Raw genomic sequence first — 27,301 nt, 5'->3', positions numbered from 1 at the left:
GTAGCCAACTAAATCTTAATTCATGCAAAATATATATTAATATTATATTATTTGCATAACAAAGTTTCAAAAAGTGCAAAACATGATTGAAACTTTTATACTTTATTATTCCATACTAATTTATTCCGTTGAATAAAACAAAAAAATCTCAAAATTAAATCAAATAGTAATATACCAAAGTCATGCAGCCACCACGTGCATCCTTCTGACATTGTTTGATGGTAAATATGAATGTGTTGAAGGGAAGTTCAGTCTTAAAGCGGTATGACGACATATCAACTTTTGCTAGAGAGAAAAAAAATCACTGGCTGCACAGTGCAAAGGGAGACAGAGCTGGCAACACTCTCCGTCCGTAACATTAACCCTCAATTATTTCTAAATGTAAATGCACATCGAGAAAAACCCTACACGTTACGCTTCGACATTTAAAACGTCGCCAAAAGAGGCGCTGCGTAACGCGAAATGTCTTTGTTAATCTGTGTATTTTCCTCAGCGTCTCAGCGTCGCCGAAAGTCCAGTTCGGTTTTTACGTGAAGCTCCAAAAATCTATGAAATGTGTTTGCATGTTCTTCTGGATGTAGAGGTGGGATTGCGAGAATCGGAAGGTTGGTGAGCCCACACGCTCAGCTTCCCAGAAAGTACGTTTAGCAATAATTCTCTATTCTCTTCCTCACGTGCACGTCTCTGTCGAAGGCTACATGATTTCTGGAAGTGAAGAATAAGCTTTTTCTCCCTTCTTTTTGCCATCAATCTCAACGACAAGGCTTGGAGAAGGGGCGCTCGGACAGTGGAAGCCCTCCCCTCTGCTCGGATCTGCCTTGGTAGGTGCGAATAAAAAAGGGGCCAGTGTTTGCAAATATGCAGATACATAGAAAGGGGGGGAATCATACTTTGTTGAAGTCTGCTCAAAGTTGGGATGTCATTTTCCTAACGATCCTGTTGGCTGGGAAAACGGGAGAATGATTGTACCGTACGTTGTCAGTCGTGCTGCTGCAGACCGTACACTGGCACCGCAGAAACCCAGGTTTCAGATCATTGAGTCTAGACAAAAGGTATTTTTGTGCTGCTTTAATGTCAAATTGAATTAAGATCCGACACATATCTTTAGCGATTGGACAATGTTGACTCGTTGCCGCAGATTTTTTGCTTTATTTTCTTATGGAAACACGATTACGCTTTTCAGCCCAGGAAGTATAATATTGCTTTAATTCTATAGAAGGCAAGTATTACATTTAATTGACTGAATATACAAACTGTATTCGTATTTAAATGCGATGGTGGGCTTTAGAAACTTAACGCTTTCTTGAATAAGTGCTAGTAAAATTATGATGAAGATGACGTTTATGATAGTTGCTCCAGCATGTAACGACAGGTGGTATTGTAGTTGATGATGCGTTATGTTATAGACGCTGAACTTTTGGTCTACCAGTAGCAGCACACCTGTGCATTACTAAAACCCTGTGGTTGTTATTATGACGGTATATTGTAAAATATAAAGGTTTTTTTTTTAAATGTATTTTTAATTTGTTGTTTAGTCGCTCGTGAATTGTGGTGATTAGAGCAACGTTCGTGGTGGGATTAGGCAAAAATGTGCGCTTCATTGTTCACTGAGAGGACATTATCAGGCTGATGTCGCCGCGGAGACTGAGAGCGCGCGGGGATTTACTGCTGCAGTCCGTCAGCGCGCGGCGCTCATGCACGCACTGTTTGTGTGATTGTCAGTCAATAACTTTCGCTATGACGCAAAGAGTTGGAGAAGTTTTCAAGCGTATTTAACTTTGAGCTATGCAAATGCTCAGGGCGCCGTTCGACAAAGTTCACATCTGGCTGAGCGAGCTCTGAAAACATGCTTGTCAACGTCCTCTGGATCTCGTGGACAAAGTGTGCTCTCGTGTGCTTGCGTGTGAGAGCGTGCGTGAGTGAGTGTGTGTGTAATCGTGAAGCGGTGTGAGGAAGAAAGACAGCGGCAGGGGGAGATAGGTGTGTGTATATGTGTGTGTGTGTGTGTGTGTGCGTGTCTTGAGGGATATGTTACGTACCTGAATTGCTCGATATTTGCCTGGCTGCGTGATGTTGCGTTGAAATCTGTTATTTTATTCTCCTGTCAGAGGCTTCAGGGCTTTAGTGGCAATGGATTATTATGGACCATTACTTCAAATTTGTCTTGGAAATTAATTTGACAAATGTTAGAAGTTCTTGATTTGGTGACTGTAATTTTTTTATTAAATACAAAATTCAACGGATCAATAAAACAGATAAACATTTTTACAGATTGTAGCTATATAGCCTACTAAGGTTGTCAATGAAATTCCCATATTCGTTCATTGTAATTAACAATCAATTAATCAATTAATCGTTAAACTCTTAAATTGAAGCAGGAGGGCGCTAGCTGAAACATTTTAAGTCTGAACTCAACACAGACTTTTCAACGACTGAAGCAGATTTTAAACAGTGACTACGTTTACATGCAGCCAATATTCGGGTTATGGTCGGGTCAAGGTCACTATTCGGGTTTCTGAAACATTAGGGATAACCCGTTTACATGCGTGAGCAGAGAGAGTTTCTCCTGTATACATGGAATTGCAATATCCCGATGTAAACGTCGACGCACGGTTAGCGTCTGGACGTACGGACAACCTTAAGACACAATATGCGTCATTTCCGATTCTTCTTCCTGTATCCAAAGACAACAACAACAGCAGCAGCACGCGGATAATGAATAGTTCGGGGCAGATAGCGATCGCCTTTGTTTGCGCTTTGGTGCAGGTACTGACCTCGCTCCAAAAGTATGGTGTGCTGCGTCTCGCCATGCTTACTTCCGGTATACTGCACGCGGGTTTTTTTGTATGCGCCGAGAAGTTCCTCTACTCAAAAGACCAAGATTCCTTGCGATTAGAACATGCGCAGAACACAAATCATTTATGGGGATATGCCGATACGCGTTTACATGACCAAAAATTCGGGTTAGAAAAGGGGTACCCCAGGTATCATATCCTTGTTTAAAAAATCCGGGATATGAGCATATTCGGGTTTTTGCCGGTGTTTACATGGCCGTGCGCGACCGGGTTATTGCTAATATCCCGGTTTTGAACGGGTTACTGGCTGCATGTAAACGTAGTCACTGACTGACAACAACTGTCTTGGTGGGTTTGGGCATGATCAGTCCTAAGTATCAAATTACATTCATAATCGGCCTTATAGTGGTTAAGTGTGACCACGGCTTAAGGGGGTGTTTACACGAAACCGTTTTCAACTAAATACTTAAAAAACTTTTAATGCGTTTTTGCTGTTTGTTTAAACAACAATGACGTTTTAGGGGCCTGAAAACACAAAGTTTAAAGTTTTAAAGTGCACATTTTGGAAAACGGTCTCTGTGTAAACAACAAAAACGCGAATCTCTGAAGACGATGACGTCATGTATGCGTATTAGTGTTCAGTCTAGAGTGTTTCATTGTCATCTAAGTTTTAAGCATAGTGTTGTCATGCAAACACGTTAGCTACTTAACAACCTCTTGTTTAACCAACACAAAATAGGTTTAATTTTAAAGATTGGCTTTAGAGTTGATATCAGGAATATGACCCCATTGTTCTGTAAAATAACTTGTTTAGAGTTTTTTTTTTGGAACCTTATGTTTTGTAATAAACAGCTACCCTACCGAATCCACTGCATTGCTTGAAGACATTATACATTTAGAATACGTATGGTGCACTCGCTTCATTTTTCTTTATGTGTCTGCTGCACGTTTTACGCATGAGCACGGTCACCTCAAAACTACGCACTCTAAAAAAAATCAATCGATCATATTATTATTGAGAATTAAGTGATCGTCGATTAATCGTTATCCTTAATATATACTCTGAAGTATAAAATTTGTATTGAAAACTATCGTATCAGCAGAGAAATTGAGTATTGGTGCATCTCTGTTTAAAGTGTAAAACTCTTGTTCACTGCAGGATTTTAGGATTGGTATTCAATAGGGGGAGGACCAATTAGTCACGTGTTTGTCCCTAGGGAGGAGGCACGAGTTCTCTTTACAAACCGCTTCACATGACATATTACCATTAGAGGCCTTGCAAACGTAAATGCATACATTATCCTTAATATATACTCTGAAATATAAAATTTGTAACTACTCTGTATTGGTGGTTAGTGACATTTGTGACTGAATTAGTATATATATATATATATATATATATATATATATATATATATATATATATATATATATATATATATATTATTTATTTTTTAACTAGAGATGCACCGATGTATCGACCAATAATCGGTATTGGCCGATAAAAGCTATTATTTACACTATCGGCCATGTTTAAAAACAGCGGGTGATCAGGGCCGATTATATCCTGTCAATCAAAAGGGGGTGGAACAACGTGACAGACTGCAACTCATACTGTTTGTGAAGAAAATGCATGAACTTAGGGCTAGTTAATGAGACAATAATGCATTCAAATAAAACAAATAACAACATAAAAGCAGTCTCTATTTCGCCCTATGAATCACCCGTAGTTCAAGCCAGGTTTGCCAGGTCTGCAGTTTTTCCCAACACCAAACATTATTAGAGCGCCTCCTGTCGAATAATCGGAAAGAGTTTTCTACTTAGTTTTTTTCTGATAAGAAACAAAGTCTCTGCTTTCAAATTCTGTCCATTTTATCACACAAATCTTTTCTTCCACTTTAATGCAAGTTACCGGAATCATGTCTCATGTAATGCTCAATCAGTGTTTCAACCACGGAAAGACGTCAATAAAACAGCTTGTGATCAATATGTCATATAACATTGCATCTACCTCAGGAAAGTTATCCAGTGTTCACTGTACATTAGTTAGCTATCAAAAAACACTAGAGAGGTTACTGTTAGTTATGCATTTATTCTTGAATACATTTTATGAAAAGTACCTAACCCCATTAAAGCAGACAAGCATTTTAGTTTTTGAGTGTAATTATTATTTCTGAAAATATATACCAGTTGAATATAATAGCTCTGTTGTTCATTTTAACCTCTAATATTAGTGTACCAAATGAGAGGGTTGCCTGTAGGCTATAGTTTACAGCATTAGTTGGGAGAGATTTGTTTTCCTTTAGAAAATCAAACTATCGTATCAGCAGAGAAATTGAGTATTGGTGCATCTCTGTTTAAAGTGTAAAACTCTTGTTCACTGCAGGATTTTAGGATTGGTATTCAATAGGGGGAGGACCAATTAGTCACGTGTTTGTCCCTAGGGAGGAGGCACGAGTTCTCTTTACAAACCGCTTCACATGACATATTACCATTAGAGGCCTTGCAAACGTAAATGCAGACATTTAAAATACATTTAGTCTGTTAACATAAATGTTTAAATAGTCTGCTGTGGAGACATACTGAATGTGTTTTCCAATTAATTAATTAATAATATAAATTAATGTCATTGTGTGTTAAGATATTGAAACTGTCACAATAATTGCTAAACATGGCAAATGGAAATGAGAGGAGGAACTCTCTGCGATTTAAAGACTTTAAGGATTTACAGGAAGCAAAGTTTAATATTTCCAAACCATCTTCTCAAATTGCTGTTTGGGTGTAATTAGCCATTACTAGACTTCCTTCCTTTTAATGTAGCGATATCAGTCATAAAATTCTCCAGACACATATTTATGTAGCTATTATCCTGTGCTTTAGTACATTAATGATTCTGCTGAATATGTGTGTAGCAGCTATCATAGCCGCACTACTTGACACACAGGGTATGGCAGTTTTCCAAATCAATATTATCATTTTTATTTAAAACACTTTGTTTTTTTTACCTTCGGCACCTTAATATTTTAGAAATTACTATTATTGTGAGAGAGGAAAGATGAAGCCCACAATTGTTGTTCTGTTCCATCGTTCAATTGTTGTGCGACTAATTGGTTCAATTGATCAGAACATTAGAGTTTCAGTCTCAAACTTTAACAGTATGAGCTCCGAAAGTATTAGCATCTGCAGTTGTGGATCATATCCTATAACATTATACCATTAACAACATTGATGCCTTTCTGGTCACATAGAGTGTCACAAAAGTGGCTTAGTTAGTATTCACACTACAACCACAAATAATGCTATTTGCTAGCATCAACGCTCTAGCTGTCATTATAGCTGAACAACAAAAAGCACCAATTTCTATTTCTCTCAACTTTGCGTGCTTTTCCATGCTGTCTGCTCGGTGTTGCCTTTTCCTGTTCAGCTGTAAGTTTCTTGACCTCTCAACCTCTGTTTGAAAAGGAATCCTCTCTTGTCAGTCCAATTCACCAAGGTCGTTGCTCATAATTTCCCTTTGATCGAAGCATAATATCTTCAAAGGCTAATATCTTACATTTGTGACACATTGGACTTGAAACAAAATAGGATACTGTAGTTTATGTAACCTAATGACAGCCTTAGGAAAGAGCTATTTATATTCCATACTCACTTCTGTTTTTAGTTTATATGAGGTAATGTTGCCATTTGCCGTTACAGCAAAGTACCATTTTGTCCTTACCCCTACTAACCAGTCAAACTTTATTGATTGAACATTATTGAAGAGTAAAGAGGTTCTCTAAATCACTGGAGAGCTGAATTGATCAAACTGGTGTATTTTGGCAATCTCTGACACCAATTTATTATATTACTTTCAGTTTAAGGATGGAACAAAAATGTGCTTATTGCATTTATACCTGCATTTCGAGTGAAATGACTGACAGAAGCAACCAATGAATGAACCGATTCTGATCATATGACAGATGAGATCGGGATGAACTTGTCTGCGAATGATGGTCATGCTTAAGACTTTCAGTCTTTCAGTTGTTTTATTTATTGACTCACTCATCTGACTTCATACCTTTTTCTCTAATATTTTGGAGCATTGACATTCCATATTAGCTATAAATGGCTCATTATGTTTCCTCTACTGAGCTGCTGATTACATGGTTAAGGGTCTGATTACACAAGCTCTTTTTGAATGAATACAAAGCCTTACAATCATTCATAACCATGCTTTTGAATAGGGCTAGGTTAATTGCGTTGGGCTCTGACTTTCCATCTTTACAGCGGTGAGTGAGGCATTGTGCTACCGAAAGAAAAGAATACAGCGCGTGGCCCGAGGTACGGCGCACACCTCTTAAACCACAGCACACATTCAGGTGCATTAAAAGTTTCCAACCCCTCAGCTGAGTCTGAACTGCACAACATCTGCGTCAGCGCACTGTTGTACCTTGAGTCATCTGCCTCGGTTTTTTTAGCATGGAACCCTAAGAAAAGGACAAACATTTTCATGACTTCATCATGAATTTTTAATTTCATTGGCTGCTCTTTTAGACCATAACTACCACAAACAATCAGAGGAACGTGTCCCACCCAATATTCAGGTCCACAAATAATGGTTTTTCAATAACCAATTCAACTTACAATGTATCCTAAAAAATATGCAATGTGATAAAGGGACAAGCAATACATTTTTTATCTTTCATGTAAATCCTTTTGTTTTTGTCCTAACCAGAGAAGACTGACAGGACATTTTGTCAATCACTTCTAATTAGGGATGCATGTGTTTCAGCCAATAAACAAGCCAAAAAAACTTTCTTAAAGTTAGCATTATTTGTCTAATTAGTAAAAATGTTAATATACAATATATATATATATATATATATATATATATATATATATATATATATATATATATATATATATGACAATAAATGATAGCCAAATGATCATGGAACCCACATTACCATACTTAAAGATTCTTTATGGAAACATGTTTCCGCCACTGGATAAAAAAAAAGAAAAAAGTAGTAGTCTTGCATAGCCAGACCTTCAGATTGACTGCAGAAGGTCTGGACTCCATGGCACCTTTCATTGGCCAATAAACACCAGAGGCTGTCTGACTGACATGTAAAGCAACCAATCACAGTTCGTTTTTTTTACCGCGTAATGTTTATGGGTGGGAAAATGTAACGACGATGTCCTTACAATAACCGACCAGTGTGTAAAACTCTTTTAAAAAATATTTTTAAAGAGTCTATGCTGCGAACTGTACAAACTTCACATCCTTTTGAAAATCTAAGCGCTCATTGTCACAGTTTATATCTTTGTTAGAGTTTATATCTTGCAATTCTGGCTTCTTTCCTCAGAATTGTGAAATGTAAACTCGCAACCCTAAACTCAAAACTCGCAAATTGCGAGAAAAAAGTCAGAATTTGAGAAAAAAGTCAAAATTGTCTTTATAACTGCAATTTCAAGTTTATATTCTGACATTATAATGCACAATTTTGAGTTTACATCTTACAATTCTGAGAAAAGAAGTGTGAGATAAACAGTAACAATTATCTTTGGCGGAAACAAGTTTCCATATTTTTTTGAATATATTTAGCACACAGGCTTTTTTGTTTTATTTTACATTGTTTTATGTTTTACATAGGCATATACTGTATAATTTATTTTCTATAATTGTTATATGAAATATTTGCTTGCTGCAGTTGCACTATTTTTAAAATTAAATTCAGTTTTCTATGTGAAGTTTGTCCTTAACATTTGGAATTTTAAGGTGAGCATTTTTTGTATTCAGTCTCACAAACGGTAGAATGATATATAATATCTGCGCATACTGTATATATTTTAGGCTATCAGTCGGATAAAGTTTACACATTGTGCATCCATATTTATTCATGTGGCATTACACTGAGTAACCTCGCCTATTGTGAAAGATCATTGGTCCAAAATTTTGCTTCACAGCTAAACATGAAATATGTTCTTAGATAGTGTCACATCACACAGCAGTTTTGAGTTCAGTGTGGAAAGAGACAAATTGCTGATTATTTTAAGTCCTTACTATTATATGCAAGCATGCTGGTTATTGAAACAGCATAGCTATTGAACAGCAATTACTTGTGGCAGAAAAAAAAATGATACTGTCAAGGAGGAATGAAGGAACTGTTGCAATGACAATGACTTGACTTAATTTGAAAAATCTGTGAGTTAATTAGACAACAATGTTGGAAGAGCGTGAAGTGCTCGTGTTTGACAGAATGTGGGAGTTACACATTGGTAGATGGATGAGTTAATAAAATCAGAGGGTCTGAGGAGGCATGATTTGACGCGAGTCTTCAGTGAATACTGTGCAGAGAAGCCAGAAGATAGTTTAACTTAAAGGTGGACCTGATGTTGAAGAGGTTACAATGATTGACAGGAACCAATGTGGAGGCAGCGACAGACAAATTGACTTATTTCAGCTTTTACGAGACATCAGCAAACACAGGTCATATGTTACAGGAGCAGATGGGGGGATGCACAACACAACAAACTACAGAGAACTGACAATGCGCTTAGTAACCATCATACACTGTTTTTCCATTTTATTTACCGTGAGATAGTATGGAATCATATATCGCCCAAAGCATCCGGCTCACAGGGAAGCTCTCTGACTGAATTTACTCCTAACGGAGAAAAAACGTCTCAAAACAGGAGGAAGCAAATCGATTAATTTATGTCCAGTGGGCTTATTTGCTAAGTCATTTTGTGGGCCCATTTCCATCACCCTAATGGTTACTTTGGGAACAGTAATTAAGAAAGTAGTGCTAACATTGAGCCACCTGTCCCTTGCCTTTTTCTTACCTCATCTGACTGGCCGCGCTGACTCTTTCACACACGTTGTCATTCTTAACAAGACTTTAACAGAACTTTGCACTGTTATAGGCTTAGTAAGATGTTTTAATGTTTTTGAAACAATATCTCATGCTCACCAAGGCTGCATTTATTTGATCAAAAATAGAGTAAAAACTTTTTTAATACATACAAACTGTTTTCTAATTCAATATATTTTAAAATGTAATTTAATTCTGTGATGGAAAAGCCGAATTTTCAGCCGTCTTAATCCACATCCTTCAGAAATCATTCTTTTATGCTGATTTGGTTATTCTGAAGAAACATTTCTTATTATTATCAATGTTGAAAACGGTTGTGCTGCTTAATATTTTTGTGGAAACTGTGTTACAGTTTTTTGTAGGATTCTTTGATGAATAGAATGTTATAAAAAGCATTTATTTGAAATATAAATCTTTTTAATAATACAAATATTGTTCACACTTTAGATTAGGGTCTAATTCTCACTATTATTAACTATTAACTAGGACTTTTGCCTCAATAAACCCCTAATTACTGCTCGTTAATAGTTAGTAAGGCAGTTGTTAAGTTTAGGTATTGGGTAGAAGGGATGTAAAAATGGTCATGCAGAATAAGGCATTAATATGTGTTTTATAAGTACTAATAACAGCCAATATCCTAGTAATATGCATGCTAATAAGCAACTAGTTAATGGTAAGAGTTGGAGCCTAAACTAAAGTTTTACCCAAATGTCTTTACTGTCACATTTGATCAATTTGATGCATCCTTGCTATTTACAAGTAAATACATAAAAACAGCTTTTGAATGGTAGTGTACACTGGTCTGGGATTACAGCACATCATAACATAGAAACAAAACAAAAACACAGATAGGAGTGTATATCATGGGGACGGACTACGACACGCTGTTAGGATAACACTTGGTGTGTGGCGGTGTGTGGCCAACTGTTGGCTTGGTGCAGAAACCATAAGAGTGGAACGGATTTGAGATGTGCCATATTGCCATTCCAAGCCAGGATAAAAGAGAAACCACGGGCTGTCCATCGCAAGCTAGCATGGTCCGTTAGAGACATGTTTTTCTCCTTAGCTTTGGATGGGTAGTGAGTCATTGCTGCTAATACTGAATAAAAACGCTGCTATGTAATTTCAGTGCTTTTAGGACGTGAAGGTTGGGTGCTTCCATAGTCCCAGCAAGAGATGTGTGCGGCAGGGAAGGTTTGGCAGGCATGAGGTAAGGCAGCCTGGTGCAGTGTGGCCCCTGGTTTGGGAAGGAGAACGAGAGGAGAGAGAGAGAGAGAGAGCAAAAGAGAGAAAGAGACTGGCTGTGGTCCGCTGGCGCCACAGACCCCTGAGCTGGGGAGAATGCGGGGGCTGCGCTCCTGCCTTTGAAGCTTTACCTCCCACTAATTCTGGCCTTCCAATTTCCACACACTGCGTAGATCCCCTCCACCACCCCTCATCCTCTCCTCTCTCCCTCCCTGTCCCTTTGTTTCCCTTATAAGGACTGGCCCGGCCATTTCCTCAGCTTTTCTCAGTGGGGTTGTGTGTGGGTGTTTGTGGATGTCTCTGTTGTGGACAGGGGGCCAACCAATAAAAAAACAAGAGTTGAGTTTTTGCTGTTTGGATTCTGTCATGAGGTAAAAATCTGTGTCCGTACGTTTAGCAACCGTTCTGTCATGTTTCATATTTCATAGTGTGATTGACAACAGGTAATTTTGTATTATGTTACAAAATCTTTTCAAGTTTTATGTGATTTTTGTAGTAAATTTCTGTTAGATTTTAAACATTCCATCTGATTAAGTGTTAAAAAATGACTTTGCGCCATCTTAAACTACTTAAATGCATTTGAATTATTCGGGGATAAACGCTCTAGATATAATTAGGCCATCAGGGAGGTAACAGGGTTGACAGTGTTACAGGATTTTTTTTTGACATTACAAATATACATATATATATATATATATATATATATATATATATATATATATATATATATATATATATATATATAAAACATGGTTGACATTTTAAGATGGGGACCTTCTCTCAAATGTAAAAAAAGAGGAGACATTAATTGTCCATGGAAAGTTTTTTGGGGGGATTTATGAAATGGTTTAAAAGACACAACAATTATGGTAACAGGGTTGAAGTATAAAGAGAGAGAGAGAGAGAAGAAAAACAAAATAGTTTTTATTTATTTCTGTTTTTATTTGTTTTTATCAAAAATATGGATATAATACATCAAGAAGTGGGGCCTTCAAGCAATAGAGTTAGGCAATAGATATCTAAATTAGCACATAGTAAAAGGACTGATAAAAAGTAATTTAACAGTAGATAGCTGATTTCATCATTTAGGGACACAAATGCCACCTGTTTTGTAGAATGACCTCTTTATATTTTCATAACAAGTGTAGTATCTACCTGTATACGTGATTAGAGATTATCGATTAAGCAAAAATATGTAGCAGATATATACATATGAATGCCTTATTTTTTTTTATACATATGGGACAGTAATGCCCTGCCTGCACCCTTCAGAGTACTTGTGCTCGGCCCTTCAAAATGAGTACATACTACATAGTATTTACCCTGTACTCCCACTATTACTGCAGTGAAATAAAGAACAGACATGTGATCAGGTTTGTGCTTGGCCAGCTGACATCAAACTTTTGAAAGTATTTTAATGACTTTATTCATTAGAATTTAACAGAAGTTTGACTTGCACTTGCCAAAGACATATTGATTTATTTTCACAAAAGTTGATGTTATTAAAGAAGTTAATGGATTCGAGTTTACTGTACAGTATGTTGTACTGTCTTCTGTCTCATGTCATCTTTTACAGAAGCAGTGAGTCTCGCATTTCTTAAAAACTAATTGTGAAACAATGATTTCATGGTTTTGTTTTTTACTTTTTTATTATTCAGGGTGCTTTTTATCACATCGTCTGGCTGTCCTACTGTTAATTTCTGTCTCATTTTTGCTTTTACTCCTTCTACATAACGTTTGAAGATAAATGTACTTATTGATTTCTCAGGCACAGTAGGGGCATCGGTACAGCACTCAATAAAATGTTGGAGCCATGCGAAAGAAAGGTTCTCACTGTTCACAGCCGCTGCTTTTTTATTGTCAAGGTCTCTTTTAAACATCAGAACACTTTCAACATCTTTCCGTCTCTCTCTCCTTCTGTCTTTGTGCCTTAGTTTACAGGTTGCCGGCGGAAAGATGTGGATGAGGGCTGAAGTCTAGAGGGCATCGGAGTCTGCCTGCCATTGGCCGGCCATTTCGCCCGTTACGGGGAGGCTCCACCCTCACCTGGGAACTGAACGGATCTTGAACGCTGCCTGGCTCCTCCTTCGGCAGCCCCCGTCCCCTCCCCAACCCCGCCCCCCCTCCCGAGCTCACACCCCGGGGCTGGACCATGACTTGCAGGCAGCCGGAGGGTAGCCGGACACCCAAGGCCCAGGACCAGGACACGGACCCGGACTGCGGGGAGGACAGCCCCATCATCGAACGACGCAACCGGAGCGGCATCATCAGCGAGCCGCTCAGCAAGAGCCTGAAGAGGTCTCGCACCCTCTCGCAGTACACCGCCGCATGCCCCCAGACCGCCAACGGACTGAAACACAACGGCCAGGCAAAGAGCCACGCGGCCAAGCCCCAGCCCGCCCAGCAGCAGCCACAGCAGCCTTCCGCCTCGGCCTTGGTGTCGAGCAAGCTGGACCGGACCCTGGAGCAGGTGTTGGAGGGACAAAACGGCCTGTTGCACTTTGCCCAGGCAGCTGCGCTGCTAAAGCGGGCGGGCATGGAGCACATGCTGCTGCCAGGGGGAATGGGAGTGGGCGGGGGCGAGGTTGGGACGGTTGACCTGGAGGGGGCGTCGGTGGCCGACGCGGTCGGGGGTCACACAGACTTCCCGTACGGCGTGGGCGGCGGCTTCCCCTTCAACCCAGGGCTCTTCATCATGACGCCAGCCGGAGTCTTCCTGGCTGACAACGCACTGCACATGGCCGGCTTGACAGAGTACCCAGTGCAAAGCGAGCTAGCCTCCGCGATTAGCTCCGGAAAGAAGAAAAGGAAACGCTGTGGGATGTGTCCACCTTGCCGGCGCAGGATTAACTGCGAGCAGTGCAGCAGTTGCCGGAACCGCAAGACGGGCCACCAGATCTGCAAGTTCCGCAAGTGCGAGGAGCTCAAGAAGAAACCGTCTGCTGCACTGGAGGTAAACGATACTGAGACTCTGTGAGCTTTATTAATTCCTTTGCTTTTGTTCACTAATATTACTGAGGGAATAATAACATTTGTTGCTTAAAATTCGGGTGAACTTTGTACTCAATGGCGGTGCTGAGAGAGCCTCTGCTGAGGGTTAGACTGGGAGATGAAGCTTTGGGGTGACAGGTGGCACTGACAGTAGTGGGGGAGGGAGATACGGCCAGACATGCACCATGGGGTTTGTTCTAATCTGCTCCCCACTGCGGCATCACGTCACTCTTCCCACATCATGCCTCTGTGACACTACTAGGACACTCCTAAGAGACATGACGCCCTCCGGAGTGGCTGCTTTTATAGGTCCCTGCGTTCATTAGACGGGTTTTACAGAGGGGTGCAGTTTGACAGATGCTGATTTTGTTAAGATCAAGAGTTGTATCGAGTTTGATCAGCCCGTTGTTATGTTTAAGGATGTTGCGGTGGGCATGATGTGGACTTATTTGTGTATGTGTGTTTATGTACAACGTAATCCATCTGGCAATAGGGCTGTCATCTGGAGCACCAGGTGTCAGTGACGAACAGCCCACCCCCTAATCTCTCTATCAGTCCTCCAAACTTCTTACTGAATATCCAAACTCAATGGTGTTTGAATCATGGCAGATAAATTTGGCAGATTATTTATTTTGAATTCATCATGAAATTAAAGTGAACCCCATTTCTTTAATGCACATTCCTGGACTCATTGTGAATGATCAGTGCATGCTATTCCAGAGAAAATGGGAACACTTTACACTACTGTTCAATTTATTAACATTATTTAATGCATTTGGTATAATGAACTAACAATAAACAGCAATTTTACAGCATTCATTAGTTACACTAGTTTACATTCAACAATGTTAATTTACAAATATTAGTGCTGTCAAATCGATTAATCACAATGAATCGATTCTAAAATAAAAGTTTTTGTTTATATAATATATGTGTGTGTGTGTGTGTGTGTGTATATATATATATATATATATACATATATATATATATACATATATATTTGTGTGTGTGCACGTCAAAACACACACACACACACACACGCACACACAAATACACACATATATAAATATAATAGTATATATACACACATACATTATATAAACACAAATTTATATATTAGAACTGATTAATCGTGATTAATCGATTTGAAAGCATTAATACATATAGGCCTACTATTGTTCATTGTTAACAATGTTTGTGTATGTTAAAAATGTATTGGCAATTGAAAAAAAATTACATTAACCTTGATTTAAAAAATGCTATAAACATATTTTTCATTGTTAGTTCATATTACTAATTGCATTAATTAGTGTTTACTTAATGAACCTCATTGTAAAGTGTTTCATGTTTGACTCTTTTTAAATTTGGTCTCTTATGCTCACCAAGGCTTCGTTTATCAAAAGTACAGTAAAAAGTAAAACCAGCAATATTGTGAAATAATTTCTAATTCTAATTTAATTTAAAATATCATTGACATGATCTTTCAGAAATCATTCTAACATGCTGATTTGGTGTCCAAGAAACATTTCGTATTATTGAAAACAGTTAGTGGTGCTTTAAATTTTTGTGGAAACCATGATACATTTTCTTTTGATTCTTTGATTAATAGAAAGTTCAAAAGAACAGCATTTGTTTTAAATATAAATCTTTTTGTAATATTATACTGTAAATGTATTCACTGTCAATTTTTGAGAAACTTTGTGTCCTTGCTGGAAAAAATATTCGTTTACTTCAAATGAAAAAATCTTACTGACACCAAACCTTTGAACAGTGGTGTAGTTTTAGCAGACATAGTTTTCATTTTGGCTTTTCATGATCGCAATGGTTGAAATCAAGTCCCCTCTACATTGTGTTCTTGATAAATATCCTGTTTCACTTACATTACAAGTGACATGGTTTGTGAACAGCATTTCAGATATACTTTAGTTTTAACGTATCAATAGAAGCACAACACAAAGCTTTATATTAAGATATTAATATTTCACTATCTCACTGTTTTCACCACTCTTATTGGTACCAAGGTAGTTTGCTGGTCTCCAAGGTCTTACACCTGCAAATTATTATTTTTTTTTTAAATATATATAATTAAAAATTCTGATAGAAAAGTTCATAAACATTCTTAAATATATCAGTAGTTAAAATTTTATTGGTAGACTTTAACAAGAATTGATCGGTTGAGACTCCTGATTCCCTATAACTGGACATTCCTATAAACAAAACATCTATTCATTTGTATCTCCAGTTATTATATTTTTTCTCTCTTCACGTTCTCATGTTTGATGTTTCTGTGCCTTAATATGTATTTGGCTCTTTTTAGTTAAAAAATGGACAAAGGATTAAATTAGTTTGAAGGTAGTCATGCCTCGTTTCTGTTGCTGTATTCATAGGAAGAGGTTTTGGATTTGTCCATTTGATGTCTTCCACAGAAATAAAACCTTGTAATCAATATTTTTTGGTTGTTTTGTTTGCTGATTACAGACTCATCTTTGAAACACCTTTGGTAGGATAAGAATAATAATGGCAGGGTGATGCTGTGTCACTAACGTTTCAGTCATTAAAAATGGTCTGATAATTCCACGCCACGTCTGCTTCCCCAGCTGTCCAGTCCGTGTGGAGTCAAACAAGGTCACGTCTGATGGTGTCTCAGGGAGCCCTGTGATTAAAATGTGTCTAAAACATAAAGCGCTGCCGGTTTATGGTTTCTTAAATAGATGTTAATTTGAGCGCCTACCATGATGGGAATAGTTTTGCACTAAGCGTCTGAGATGTGCTACACCTGCTGTTTTATTGCTACTAGACGGAGTTGAAACAGAACTGTGGAAACCGAATCAAGCACAACGTATTGATTCATGTCTCTTTTTTGAAAGTGAATTTGTGAATGCAAGTTAAATTGCTAGTTGTTTTGTGTTGTTGGCCATAGATTATTGCTACGTTAGAGCCTTTTGGCTAAAAAGAAAATGTGTTAAAGTCTGATTGTTTACGTTTTGTTACATTTCATCATACTGTATATAATACAAAATACAGTAACATAAAAAAAAAATATCATGCTGCTTTTTTGAAAGTGAATTTGTGAATACAAATGAAAGAGTTTTTGTATTGTTGGCTATAAAAATCACTCTTCACTTGGCTGGTTTTGTGTGCTTGATAAATAGAAAAATGTGTTAAAGTCGAATTGTTTGAAATTTGTGTAGTTTCTATACACTTTTGTACACAAATCCACTACAAAACATACTGAGAAATCAAAAAATCAGATTTTCAGTTAATCATTGTAATGCTTTTGATAGTATTGGCACTGTTTTGGACAGAATTTATACTTATACCCAGCAAAAATAACACTGGTTCTGATAAGAGAATAACTTGTCCTGCATGAATCTAATTAGTTGACCAAGTTTGTCTAGACGGTTAAGTAAGTTAAGAAGCCTGGTTGGGACACCAGTACACCAGCATTGCATGATGATCATCAACATACAAATAAGTTTTGTTTGCTGGTGCTGTTCCCACCAGACTTGTTAACTAGCTTAACCGGCAGATTTACCTGGTCAGTGAGTCAGTGTCATTCAGGCCAACTTTCACCAGTACAATTTTGCCATTTTGAATCCCATCATCATGAATTTGATCATGAAATCCAGCTTATCAGCATCTTAACTAACTTAACCAGCAAGACTAACTTGGCCAACCAGCTTCATGCCGGCTGACCAGTTTTAGACCCTTTTATCGTCACATTAGCATTAATTACAACATGGAATCAATCTATTAGTATGCGAGTCTTAACTAGCTTAACCAGACTAGACTAACTTGGTCAACCATCTTCATGCAGGCCGACCAGTTTCACCAGTAAAGTTTTATCATTTATGAATCTCATCACCATTAATTAAAACATGAAATCCTATCCATCAGCATGGGATTGATTCATAACTAATTTAACCAACAAGACTATTTTGCTTAGCCAAATATTTCACCAGCAACGTTTTCCAGTTTAGACCACTTAACAACATCTCATCACCATTAATTAGAATATGGAGTCCTGTCAATCAGCATGCGATTCTAAAGTAACTTTATCAGCAAGACTAACCTGGTCAACAAGCTTCATGCAAGCAGACTACTAGTTGCACCAGTTTTGTTGTATAGACTGCTTATCATCTCATCACCATCAAAAAGAAGATGGCGTCTTATCTATCAGCATGGGAGTCTTAACTAACTTAACCAGCAATACTTAGTATTGTATTGGTGTGTATACGGTAAAGTAACTGCATGTGCTTTGTGCGTGTGTTCAGAAGGTACAGACAGGGAGTGATCTTGCAGTACTGGGTGTTTTGCAGCTTTCACGGTGCATTGCTGGCATCTCAGAGAGAGCCATAAAAACAGAGGGGAGAATGGGGGGTGTAGTGTGCAGACCGTCAAGGCCTTTGCCACCTCACACCTCACTGACTGGAGATGTGGGGAATTATTTTAGGAAGCCTGCGTCTGAATGGAAATGAAGAAGCATGGGAGAGTTAGGAACTTGAGGCTCGCCAGACTAATGTTCACGTTCACTCCAAGATCTCAGAGCTGTGTGTGTTACTGACGGCTTATTTCAGATGTGTTAATGCTCGTGAACGGGATTGCTTGTTAGTGTTTTTTAGGTATTTACGTATTTTGTGAGGATACTGTGAGAAATGTTCTTGCATTAAAAATGCTGTTCTTATATATCTTATATATATGTTTTATCAGTGTGTTTATATATACATTTTTAAACTTTTAAACTTTTTCTTCTGCATATGAATGTTAGCTGCACTGAAATATTTTTTTTTAACCTGTATGTTTGTCTTATTGGGGGGGGGGGGGGGGCATCTTAAGACAGACTAAGCTGGTTTACTGGTCTTATCTGGTTTCAGAGGGGTTTTGCCCACTCATCAGCTGGTCAGGATGGAAGTTAGCTGACTGACCAGCTTAAACCTGCAACCACTTACCATGTCTTTTTTATCAGCACAAGGTTGCGTTTGTGTACAAAAATGGTAAAAAAAAAAGAAAACAAAAAGGAGAAAATACTTTATTAAGATAAAATAGACTATTTATTTATTATAAAGTTACAAAAAGTTTGCTTTAAGGTTAATCTGTAGTATACTGTTAAAAACAATGACTTTCATTAGTGTAATCGGAAACACTTTACAATAAGGTTCATTAGTTAACATTAGTTAATATATTAACTAACATGAACTAATAATGAGCAATACATCTGTTACTATATTTCTTAATCTTTGTTAACGTTAGTTAATAAAAATACAGTCATTCATTGTTTGTTCATGTTATTTCACATTACGTTAACTAATGTTAACAAGATTTTAATAATGTATTAGTAAATGTTGATTTAACATTAACAAAGATTAATAAATGCTGTATACGTGCAGGTAATTATTATTTCATGCTAACTAATGTAGTTACGGTAACTAATGTTAACTAATTATCGTAAATTAACCTTATGTAAAGTGTTACCGTGTAATCTAATGTAGTCAAGTTTATTTAATGGCAATCAGTAGCCTAATAGTTTTGACTCAAATAAATACACATTAATTTAAATGATACCAGCACAATTTTTACCTGAGAATTATAATTAGCTTTATGGGACAAATTTGTACCAACAAGTGAACTAAACCTGACCAGATCTCCCAAAACCTCCTTTTGGGCATGTCCTCATTTGTAAAAACAGTATAAAAGTCGAGTAAATTACGTTTTTGTTGTTGTTGTTTTTAATGTGGAATGTTCCTGTTAGGGTTAGTTTTAGGGTGTGTTAGCTAGTCTTTAATTAGCTTTATATATTAACCATAGATGCAATGCCATTTACATAGCTAAGTAAATGTGTGTTTGTGTGTCTCATGACAGTCACATTAAAGAGTGAAGGGTTGATTTGAGATGATGGTGGTATCAGTGCTCTGAAAGAGGGAGATGGTCTCGTCTCGTCTTGGTATGCGCACACAGAGAGAAGCTGTCACCCTGCACCACTATCTGACACCCCGACACACACACATTCACACACTCACTCACACACACACACACACCACACACACACACACACACACACACACACACACACACACACACACACACACACACACACACACACACACACACACACACACACACACACACACACACACACACACACACACACACACACACACACAGCAAAGGTATACATGACAACAGGGCTGCATACCGCACACACATAAAGACATGGAAAGCAACGGGCAGATTTTTGGCTTTCTGAAAAAGGGTCCAAAAGGGTCAAAATCTTATTTCACTGTATGAGAAATTCTACAGTAAATCACATTATTGGTTTAGGTCAGAATTTAGTTATTTTTGCTGTAAATTCAACAAAACAGTATATTTAAATTAAATACACTGTAAAAAGTGATCATTTGACTTAACTTAAAAAAGTGAGGAAAAACACTTCATGCGTAATTGAAAAAAAAAAAGTTAATAATAAATAAATGTGGAATTGCCAAGTTAACATAACTTAATTTTTTTCAATTACGCAAGAAGTTATTTACTTAATAAATTTAAGGCAATGGGTTTCCTTTTTTAAGTTAAGTCAACTGATCACTTTTTAAAGTGTAAGGTAATGCTTTTATTATATATATATATGTGTATTTCAGTGAAACAATCTTTTTTAATAATGAAAGACTCTTTGATGGAAAAATATTAATTTAACCTTCAATCCGCAATTTTTAGCTCAGGCTATCGAATGGAAACATTGAAACTGTGCTCTCTTGTCCCCTCAGGTCAGTAATACAGCGCCAGTGTATCACTGACCTGTGAAAACTGAACCCTCAGCAGATTGGAGCAGTAACTTATTCATAGGAAAATCAATAAACACGGATTAAGTTGGTGGATCTTTTGGTTGACACCTTCAGGATTGATGACCTTGGAAACGCACGCTACAGAGGGTTAAAGGTTGTGGGTCAGGCAGCATTATGGTCGTCTGTAAGCTAGGCTTCTGAAAGAGGATTGGGCGTTCGGGTCAATTCTAGTGGGGTATTCACAAGCTAAAAATCACAACCAGTGAATTCTCAGGGGCTCGCGTGCAATGCACACCCACAGTGTTGTGTTTGAATTTCACATGTGGTCAGCGGTGGGCTCTTTGCATTGTTTCGAAGTGAGTGTTTACTCAAATTTAGGTCTCAAAATTAAGCAGGAGCAGGAAAATAGAATATTTAGCTAATCTCAACATTATGAATTTTTTGAGCAAGAATCAGATTTTTGGTAACACTTTACAATAAGGTCTCTTTTGTTAACATTCATTAATGGATTAACTAACATTAACCAACAGTGAGCAATAAATTCGTGTAGCATTTATTAACTTTTTTATTGTTAGTTATATTTATGTTAAGGTTAGTACACAGTGCATTTTTTTATCTTAAAATGCATTAGTTAATATAAAGATTAACATTAACATTGCTCATGTTAACTAATGTAATACACTAATATTAGCTAATAAAATCTTATTGTAAAGTGTTACTAGATTTTTCCACATTTTACCACAAATATGATAAATAAATATTTTTAGTAAAAAAAATATTTGTCAGAAAAAAGTTATGTATTTATTATTAGTTAGAAATAACTATAATGTAACTCCATGGCAAATGTAAACCGATTTAAAACACCTTTTTTGGGGAAAATTATGGAATTTGATTTCATGTTGTTTATCATTCAAAAGTTATTAAATTGATTGCATTAAATTGATTTTAAAAAGTGGCAGTTAATTTTATTTCAGATAAATGCTGGTCTTTTGAACTTTCTGTTCATCAATGAATTCTTAAGATACTGCCATTGCCTTGCTGTGACACTCAAATAAGTATAAAGATATATAGCACATAAATATTGGGCAATATAGTGCATTTATAACTATGTTTATTAATATACTTTTGTATTGAATGAAACTTTGCCCATCTTCAATCCGTTTTCACTGAGCTTGTTGCAATGCATTCTGGGATTGTCTTCTCCATAAAGAAAAATTGGTCACACTTTGTATAAGGTGTCTTTAACTACTATGTACTTACAAAAAAAAAATGACAATGTACTTATAGTGTCCACGATGTTTTGCTATTGAGGTGGGATACAAGTAATGTTTGAGACAGGTTTAGTGTTATGGGTAAGTTTAAGGGGTAAGGAAAAGGTCAACAGTGATTTATTGACAGAAATGTAATTATATGGAGGTATTTTTAGTACAATGTACAATGTAAAAACGTATGTACACAGTAAGTGCATTGTATCAAATTATTAATATAAATGTTAGTACATGGTAGTTAAGGGCACCTAATATAACATGAGATTGAAAAATTGCCTTGCATTTTGGTGTCTGACATGCTATATTCTTACTCAGCCACAAGAGGTTATTGTATGTACAAAATAAGGATCACACACCCTCTAAAGTATAGAAAATGACTTCTGAAAATATGTTGTCTCATCCAAGAATGATACTTGAAATACTCCGGCATCCTTGATTTACAACATGAAATTAGGAAGTGCTAAACCATTAAAGTGTTCAGTTAACATCTGCCCAGCTGTTGTCGTGGGAACACTCTAGTTTAGTGCCTTAAGTCTGGCCCATATTTTTCTGTGTTTGAGTGTTCAAACGTTGTCTGTCTTAGTTTGTCTCATTGAGGAAGACTTTAATGGTATTGAGTGTGAGTGTGTGGGCTGGTGCACATGTGATCATGTGAGTGGGGATGTGTTTGGCGCCCATGGCTTGGACCATTGCTGGCGAACGTGTGAGATTCTGTGCCGCAGTAACATTTCACTTTTGGTGGGTTGAACGACGTCTGTCCTGCAATGTCTGAGCTTCAGCCCCCTTAAACTTTAACGTCCCCTCACAAGGCTTCTTGCTTTTCCTCAGCTGGACCGTTCTCAGTGCCCACCTGAGTCCCGCTGCAGATGCCAAACTGACAGACGTGCAGCACAGAAAGAATACAGAGAGAGAGTGAGATATAAAGAGGCCATAGCGAGAGCAGTGTGGTGGGCGCTCGACGTGACTGCGTGGTGACTAAATAATGAATGTGGCGTATCGGGTTTCACGTGGAGCCAGGGCCATGGCCCATGGCTGGAGAGGAGGAGGGGGCAGGAAAGACAGAACAGGGAAGGAAAGGGGGAGAAGGAATTAGATGAATCACACTGCCTCAAAGGAGAGCAAAAGGATGTGAAACAACCAATGTCTGTGTATTTCTGTATTTTCAACTGGAACTATTTTCTGACAGCAGAAAATTTTGAATTAAACAACATCATTTTGTTCATTTGAAGACTTGTCGAAAGCTTGTCCTGTGTTGATGTAATTTCAATCAAAACAGGAAGTTTAAGCAGGAGATATCGAAGACCTCATCTCCTTTAGTTAGGCTTCCCTGCATCCACATGTGCATACTTCCCTAGGTGCAAAACAGTATTTGAAGAGAGTAGTATGTCTGAATTAGTAGTATTCCTAAAATAGTAGGGCGAAAAATACTTGATGGTCTACAATTTCCGGTGAGATTCTGAAGTGCGCATCCAGTGGACACTTCACTATCCCATTTGTGAAAACAACTGACTCTGTAGGTCACATGACAAAGAGTGAAAATATAGCAGATATAGTATGTCCAGATTTTGTTCATACTACACACTATTGTACTATTATAGATTGACTTTAAGTTGCAAAGTTTGTACCTACTCAGTATGCGATTTCAGAAGCACCATGTGAGACACGATTTGCTAAATGCTAGTCAGATGCAGATGGTATTAGGAGACGGGGCATTTCGTTCTAGAGTGCATTTGATTGGTTTAATCTGTGTAGTGCAGGATGAGTCATCAATATTTTTACATGCGATTATACAAGTGTGTCCAATGCCTAGTTCTTGTTTTGTCTATTTGTGTCCATGATGTGCAAATAACATAAGCCTAAGAAATGATAAAATACTGGGGGCTCGTCCGGGATATTCCTAAGAAAGACCGGACCGAAAATCATCTGACTTCATTAATCGTCATCAATATTTTTGTTCCATTTTCTTAAAAGAGAAAGCTGATGCTGTGTCTGAAATAGCGTACTGTCTGAGTCGGTGCTACATTTGAATTTACTTCACGACCTTTAAAAAGTATGCTCTGTATAGTATGAATATGGATAGTATAAATGAAGTTCGGATGTACTACATCCACAATGTTGTTATTGTCACATGACCTACCAGAAGTTGCGTTGTGGTGCTTCATTGCCATTTATAAAGAGTCCATTGAATGCACATTTTAGAATCTCGGTGTAAGTAGTAGGTCATTTCGAGACTTTCTGCCTACTGTTTTTCAACATTTTACTGTTTTGGCTTACTGTTTTTTTTCAATTAGTATTCGATTTCTGAAACAGCGCAAGTTTCTTATGCATAAATCGTACAGTAGCATATAGTAGCGTATAGTATGGACTAAATCATGGTCTTTAACATATCTACATCTGTATGTGTTTTTCATCCAAACCGCACTCTACTAAATGCACACCATTTCTGCCCCCCCCAATTTCTCTTACTCTTTCTCTAAGAAGGTAATGCTGCCGACGGGCGCGGCGTTCCGGTGGTTCCAGTAGGACTGTGACCTTTGACCTCCACCCAAAGCTCTGCCATCAAGTGCAATGCCAACTCTCGCTTGGATCATCTCGGGCACCAACACTGGCTGACAAACACAAACTATGTGGAAAATAAAGAAATACAAGACAACTATAAAAAAAAAACTTCATCACAAGATACAGAACAATAAAATAACAATACAAAAGAATCAAACGAGTAATGGATGCACCTACTTATTCCTTGAACCAAAAATTAAACATAAATAAAAATATCTATGGCAACTTTCATTCCCTTTTATATGTTTCCATTTTGGTACCTTTTTGTCCCTTTTCCAGCAGATTTTTTCTGTGGCTTAGACATGGAACTGTTCATTGACAAACAGAAATGGCGGACTCAGTGTGGACAATCAACAAAATTTCTGTGTTTGGTGTTAATGTTGTTCACGTGTGGAAAGATACAGTACTTGTGTAGAGAATGTAAATTTTACGGCTATATTTTAAAATTAGTGGCTAATGGCAAGCACTATTGTAATTTAGGACCATTGTTCTTACTGAAAAACTGTATTTTATGATTGTTTCTTTTTTTAGTTTGATTTCAATTTATAGTTTCAAAAACTGATCATTGTTTGTCTTTCATTGGAAAAGTAAATATTCCAAAATCTTCAAATCCGGTTGTCTGAATAAACAAATATGCATCATCAAAAACCCTAATCTGATGACAATGTAATTGGAAGATAACATTTTCATTGTTTATGTAGCGTTGTTACTACTGGATGCTCCAAACTTTAAATATTCAGTTTGTTTTACTGTATACTGGCAGCCTTTTGTTATATTATGTCAGATTACATCATATCATGTCATGTAACATCACGTTGAATCGATGTTACGTTATATTACGGATCGTCACAATATGTTCTCAGTGTACAAGTCTGAATTTTTACGGAGCCCTCCACAGCACTTGCTCGGCTCAATCAAACGCACTGAACGATTTAACTTTTGTTTTGTTTTGTTTTGTTTTGTTTTCATGACATTGCCGGTAGCTACATCTTTTTAAAAAAAGCAGCAATGTTTGTATTGGATTAGAACTATGGACTGGTTTTGTGAATAAAAACAAATGCATGTATTTGTGTCGAAAATTTACAGCTCTGACGTCTGTCTATTTGCATGTTTTTTAAGAAACCGCTACAAACGTACAAAAAAAAATTATAACAATATGGAAATGTTCGCAGAATCCTCTAGGTTGTTCCCTTTTCCATTCAAACAGTAAAATAAAAAGCAATGGGACAAGATATGTCATATTGAGATGCGATAAATATGTTTTATCAAGAGTCTTTGATTTCTTCATCTTCTTCTATGTTGTGATGTCTGAAACACTTTGCAGTATAACAATGAAAGTAAAGAACAATGTACTGCTGGGTTTGGCTGTGGCCAATTGATCTTAATATCACTTGCATTCCTTCGTACGGTACAGTCTGACATTTAAAGGTAAAAAACACAATTAAAAGACAATGAATTATTGATACTCAGCCAACTTCTCTGACCGACAGTCTGTGAAAGCTAATCAGGAGTAAGGTAATGTGAAGTTAAGGCTGTTTTGGCAAGGCGCAAACACCTTTTGTGCTTTATGTGCTGCAGATCACCACACAAAAGAGTACATGGGACGGCTGCCTCATTCACTTGAATTTTTGGGCTTTACATGGGTATAAACCTTCAAAGATGGACACCAGCTAGCTATAAAATTACTTATCTATGCCTGTTGACATGGCAAACTTTTAAGTAGAACATAGTAAGAAAAGAATCTGTAGAAAAACAGAAAAGGTACCGATAATTTTCTGTCGATAACACAACGCAATACATGAAATCAATATGAAAAATTCCTTCATATTAACAGTACATTGGACTGTATTATTATGGGTGTAGGAACAATTTGATAAAGAATTCTAAGAGGAGTATTTCTTTCCTTAAGCACAACGTTTTTTATTTTATTTTATTGGAATGAAGTATGTTCAGATGAGAGATAATATTGGCACCCTACATGACCGGGACCACCGTTGACCAGAAGGAAGTATAATACTTAATGTAGCAAACTTTTTAACGACTGGTAAGGGGAGTGAAATAGCCTCAAATAGCTATTGCAGCAGCCGAGTTAATTGCAGATTTTAAGGGGGAGATGAGATGAAAGACGGCGGACCGAAGCCCCCCTAAATAGGGTCAAGCGATGCCTATGGGACACACTGAGTAATGAGACTTTGAAAAGTAATCATTAACTCAAAATAAATGCAGAAATTGCAATCGTCGTTACGCCCCTGCACACAAGAAACACCTTTGTCCTACCACAAATTTGAACTAATAAAACGTAATAGTGAAAATTTAAGACAGGTGGAAGTAAAAGCGTGTGGTTTGTACGAACGCTAGAGTAAAGCGTCATGAGGTGGAGGTACCAGCTGCATAGAGTCCTCAGTGCCGTAATGAGCCCAGGTCTGTGGTGCAGTCATCAGAGCAGGATCTGTAATGAGCCACAGTCTCGGGTGGAGGCCCAGTTTGGTGGGGTTTGTGTAAAAGTGTGTATATCTGCGGGTGTTTATGTGAGAGAGACTGAAAGAAGTAGAGCTCGAAAGAGAGAGAGAATGTTCCCAGCTCCCCCCGGTGACAGCGATGGGCCAGTGCCATGGCCACGGCGCTGGGAGGAAGCTGAGGCTCTGCATTATTAATGTGTGCCGCGGCGTCCTCGACTCTTCCCAGCCGCACAGCTCACTGCCCGTCCTGCCATCACAGAGGGAGAGAGAAAAAGAGAGAAAGAGAGAGCGGGAGAGAGGTGTGTATGGGGGGTGTAGATAAAGAGAGCAAGAGAGGCGAGGTGGTGTGCC

General features: G+C 37.6%; 1 protein-coding gene across 6 annotated transcripts; it reads left to right on the top strand.

The window, feature by feature from the left end:
• The first annotated feature begins 312 nt into the window (after positions 1 to 312).
• On the top strand, positions 313 to 25,747 carry cxxc5a (CXXC finger protein 5a). Of its 6 annotated transcripts, none has more exons than XM_077233427.1 (3): positions 313 to 821; positions 12,832 to 13,850; positions 24,414 to 25,747. In XM_077233427.1, the coding sequence occupies exons 2-3, from the start codon at positions 13,050 to 13,052 to the stop codon at positions 24,453 to 24,455; spliced, it is 843 nt and encodes a 280-aa protein (XP_077089542.1). In that variant the 5' UTR covers positions 313 to 821; positions 12,832 to 13,049; the 3' UTR covers positions 24,456 to 25,747. The 6 variants fall into 6 exon arrangements, with proteins under 6 accessions (XP_077089542.1, XP_077089539.1, XP_077089541.1 ...); XM_077233424.1 differs by having other exon boundaries at positions 556 to 821; positions 24,411 to 25,747; XM_077233426.1 differs by having other exon boundaries at positions 578 to 825; positions 24,411 to 25,747.
• The last annotated feature ends 1,554 nt before the right edge of the window (positions 25,748 to 27,301 follow it).

This window comes from Siphateles boraxobius, unplaced genomic scaffold (genome assembly GCF_051911475.1).
Source record: "Siphateles boraxobius isolate OS27281-9 unplaced genomic scaffold, OSU_SipBor_1 18, whole genome shotgun sequence".
NCBI lineage: Eukaryota > Metazoa > Chordata > Actinopteri > Cypriniformes > Leuciscidae > Siphateles > Siphateles boraxobius.
This window is presented reverse-complemented; position numbering and strand designations above follow the sequence as displayed.